At 52.9% G+C, this 3,890-nt stretch overlaps 1 protein-coding gene across 1 annotated transcript in view; it reads right to left on the reverse strand.

Annotated features, from left to right (window-relative positions):
* The window catches only part of CCDC12 (coiled-coil domain containing 12), a gene marked incomplete at its 5' end in the record, with an annotated part of 11,672 nt that overhangs the window by 3,834 nt on the left and 3,948 nt on the right, over window positions 1-3,890 (reverse strand). The window contains one exon of the mRNA XM_010135469.1: window positions 67-146. Within this exon, the coding sequence (XP_010133771.1) occupies window positions 67-146 (80 nt within the window). The remainder of the gene's footprint in view (window positions 1-66; window positions 147-3,890) is intronic.

A 3,890-nucleotide genomic window follows, 5' to 3' on the forward strand; every position in this document is an offset into this window, starting at 1 on the left:
AGGGGCCTCACAAGCTTCTGCCTTCATGCTCCACATTTCACCTTCCACACTTGTGCTTGCACCCACCTGAGGCTGGTTTGGCCTGGGGCACCTTCCTCTTCTTCAGCTCCTCATCTTCAGGCTCATAGTTTCGCAGTTTCAGCTCCCTGGGGCAGAAAGGAGAGAGCACAGAGCAGTGAGACACGTCCATGCCCCTCTGGACCCTCGCTAGCGAGGGCCACATCTGCAGCAGCAGCTGCAGGCGGCAACTGGGGGCCAGCAGCAACCCACAAAAGTCCTAAAGGGGAGGGTCAGCCAGGAGCTCGACAGGGTAAAGGCAACGTCTGGGCAAGCCAAGCAGAGGCAGCTAAAAACAAGCCAAAGCCGCCTGCAGAGCCCTGAACTTCAGCCCAGCTCCTTTTGAGAGCCCAACCCAGTGACAGACTCAGGATGGAAATATCAGAGAAGATCCACAACCTGGGGTAAAGAAAATTCACTCAGGAGGGTACATGGGAAGGACAGGGAGGGGAAAAAAAAAAAAAAGATTATTTAGGGTTTGAGGTGGTTACCCAGCCACGGGCAGTGCTACCAACAGGGATGCAAATCAGCCATGTGGTGCAAAAGAACGGAGCAAAATCAGGTTCCTGAGCAAACAGGTCACAGAGCTGGCAGTGACAGGGATGACAACCCCCAGACGCTCGCCCATCCTTTTGCCTCCCTCCAGGAAAGCTCCAGAGCCAGCAGTCAGCCCTCTCCCCTGCGCACGCACCTCCCCGATACGCGAGTGCCAATCCCCCCCTTTCCAAAGCTGTTCTTTTTACCCTTCCCAAATAACTCAAGCCTCAAACAGACAACCATGAGACGACGACAGTCTGATCCTGATTCCTCACCAAGGTCAACCCCTGCAAGCTCCAAGCGTTTCCAAAACCAAAGCTCTGAAAAATCAAGCTTGCAGGATCCCATCCCAACTCCAGTGAGGCTTTGTAGAACCACAAGACAGCTTGGGTTGGAAGAACGTTTAAAGACCTTTCAGCTTCTTATTAAACCCCTGCAAGTGCCAGGAGACAACAAACAAAAATTGATCTCTTTCAGTTCTGGTAGTTCTGAGTGCCCAGTGATCCCTGCAGACACCTCCCAGGGACTTCACTGTGCACCAGCCCCAGCAGAAGACTTTTCTACCCATTCTTCTGCACACAACTTGTTGGTAAAGATGGAGAGATGAGGTTACTTAGAAGTTGTTAGTCTTCCACAGAGGTGGGTTAAATGACGTTCAGGTGCCAGAAGTTCCTCTAGCACCACATTCCAGAAAGACAAGTGATGAATTGTCCAAATCCTAGCAAAAACAAAAGAAAACCACCCAAAACCCCAGATCTAACAACAGCCACGTAGGAGCCAGGTCGGGGAGTTGAGCTCCTGGAGCTGGAGGTCACGTCACGGCGACTCACCAGCACCAATGTGAGCTTCTGGGAAAGGACTGAGCACCCAGACAAGAGCTGGGTTTAAACCATTTGCCTTCAGGGTGGGAACAAGCTCATGGTCACCAGTAGATTTCATCAGCATCTTCTTAGAAGTGATGGATGGGCCCAAGCCAGAAGATCTCCTGCTCCTTGAGCACCGTGTGTGGCGTTTCCCAGCCTGTTTCAGCCCAAATGATCCAGAACTGCGAGGGATGGGGGTGGCAACAGCCCTACAGCCAGCAGCACATGCAGGTCAGTGCTGGAAGCTCCGAGGATCACACAAGGTTTGAGGTGCTGCAGCAATTACAGAGGAAGTGATGGATGCCACCAGTTTTCAGTTGATGGATGGCTCTAAGCCTTCTGGTGCAGCACCCACGTCCTTGCCGCCTCTCTCAGGTATTTCAGGCAATTTCTTTTCCAAAGCCCTGGAGAAAAAACATCTGGTTGGAGAACCAGCTGCCCTCTGACCTTCCCAAGCTGATCCAGAGCCTTCCATTTTTGTGACACCCATTCCAACTTCCTTGAAACCAAATGTCCTGGGCAACTGTTTCCATGTTGTTTTCTATAGAGAATCCTTTTTATTTCTCTGTATTTCCAAAATTTTCTCACTGCTGGGTGGTCCTGGGAAGCCATGCTCAGACCTGTAAAGAAATTGCTACTACAGAAGGTATGAAGGAGGTCTCAAATCCCTGAAGCAGTGGTGGTTTGGTGGACCCCCCTCTGCTCCATCATATGCTCCATGAGGGCAGGAAGCTTTGAAGGAGGCAGACAACCAAGGACAGCAAAGCAGGAGACTCTAGCAGCAATCCAGGAGGTGTGGAGCCCACAGCAACCTAGCAAAGCCACCCAGCATGTACGGGGTGCTGAGAGGTCACCCATGGGTGCTGACGGAACTTTACAGCACCATCACCCTTTGGAGACACTGCCAGACCTGTTACACAACACCCATCAATCCTGGCAGAGACTTAATTTCACAATCCCCATTCTTTTGCACTTCTCTTTCCTGGTCCACACACCTCCAGGCTGCCTCACTGAGCACAGGGACCTTTCAAGTGACCAAGATATGCACCAAGACCATCTGCATCTCCTCCGACTTAAAAGCCAAGAAGAGACTTTCACATCCTGAACACACACTATGTTGGTCAAGGCTCTCCTCTCCTCCACCCTCCTCCAACGCAGAGGTCCAGAGCTGTTGTTTGATCGAGTTGTTGCCGTCGTTCCTGGATTCCTCACCCAAGGCAGAAAAGGAGCAAGTGACAAGCAGAGGCAGAGACCTGTCAGCACCCACCCTCCAAGGAGCAACCTCTCTTCGCCGGGAGAGGGCTGCTCCTGCTCAAATACTGAGCGTGTCGGAGCACATCCTCTTCCCAGCGCGGCTGCCAAGAGGCACTCGAGGAATGATGAAAAAACCCACCTCTCTCAACACCGTGAGCCCCCAGAACTTGCCGAGGCAGCTAGTTTCTCTGGAAATGCTTCTTGGGGGAGCAGCGATGGGGAGAGACGTGTCCCTGAGGTGTGGCAGGAGAGCTGCAAGAAAAGCTCTTCAAATGGAGGTAGATGCCACGAGGCTGTCTGGCCTCTCATGTTGCTTTGCCAAGGCAGCAGAGAGCTGTCCAGACTGACACGAGCAACTTCAACACCAGTAAATAGAACCAGAACAAAACCCACGTTCCATCTGCAGCACAGGACCCAGGCGGTGGCCCAGGCTGGTGTGCAAACCCTGACCCTGCCTGCAGCACTTCTGCAAGCTTTCATCAAGCTCTTGTGAGGTTTCTCCATCTTCTTCAGCTGGTGGTGGGTCAGAAACCGTCTGCCAACCTTCAGGCTCAGGCCAAAAAGAATCCCTGAAGGCACCCTGGCAGCATCTGGATGAGCAAAGGACTTCAATGTCTCCATCACTGGTCTCAAAACAGTGCTCAGCATGACTTGCTGCAGCTCTGCACTTCAAAGACCACGTCTGAACCCAGCACAAGGTCTGTGAGCAAAAAGCTGCTCCAGAGAAGCTCAGGGTTCTATACAGCCTTGTCCCAATGCCACACCAAGAGCTCTCCCACTAGCAGGTCAGATGGAGGTCTCAGCACCCAGAAATCAACACCGCAGCAAGAGAGGCACAGCTCTAACCAGAAGGAAGGTCCACAGCATTCTCACAGCTCTGGAGGGCAGAAGGGCTCCACACTGCTTCAAAATTGGGACAAGCATCTTCAGGTGAGGACCAAGATGCTGCTGGCTCCTGAACCTCCTCACCCAGCACACTACTGGTTACCAGCCAGGTGAAAACAGCCATCCAGACTCCTGTTCTCCCCTCTCCAGTACCAAGAGAAGGTGCAATCACAGAATCATTTAGGCTGGAAAAGCCCTTTCAGCTCTTCCAGTGCCCCCGTTCCCCAGCACTGCCAGGTCCCCCCTGACCCCTGGCCCTCAGCACCACCTCCACACGGCTGGGAAACCCCTCCA

This window comes from Buceros rhinoceros, unplaced genomic scaffold, assembly GCF_000710305.1.
Source record: "Buceros rhinoceros silvestris isolate BGI_N320 unplaced genomic scaffold, ASM71030v1 scaffold12274, whole genome shotgun sequence".
Taxonomy (NCBI): Eukaryota; Metazoa; Chordata; class Aves; order Bucerotiformes; family Bucerotidae; genus Buceros; species Buceros rhinoceros.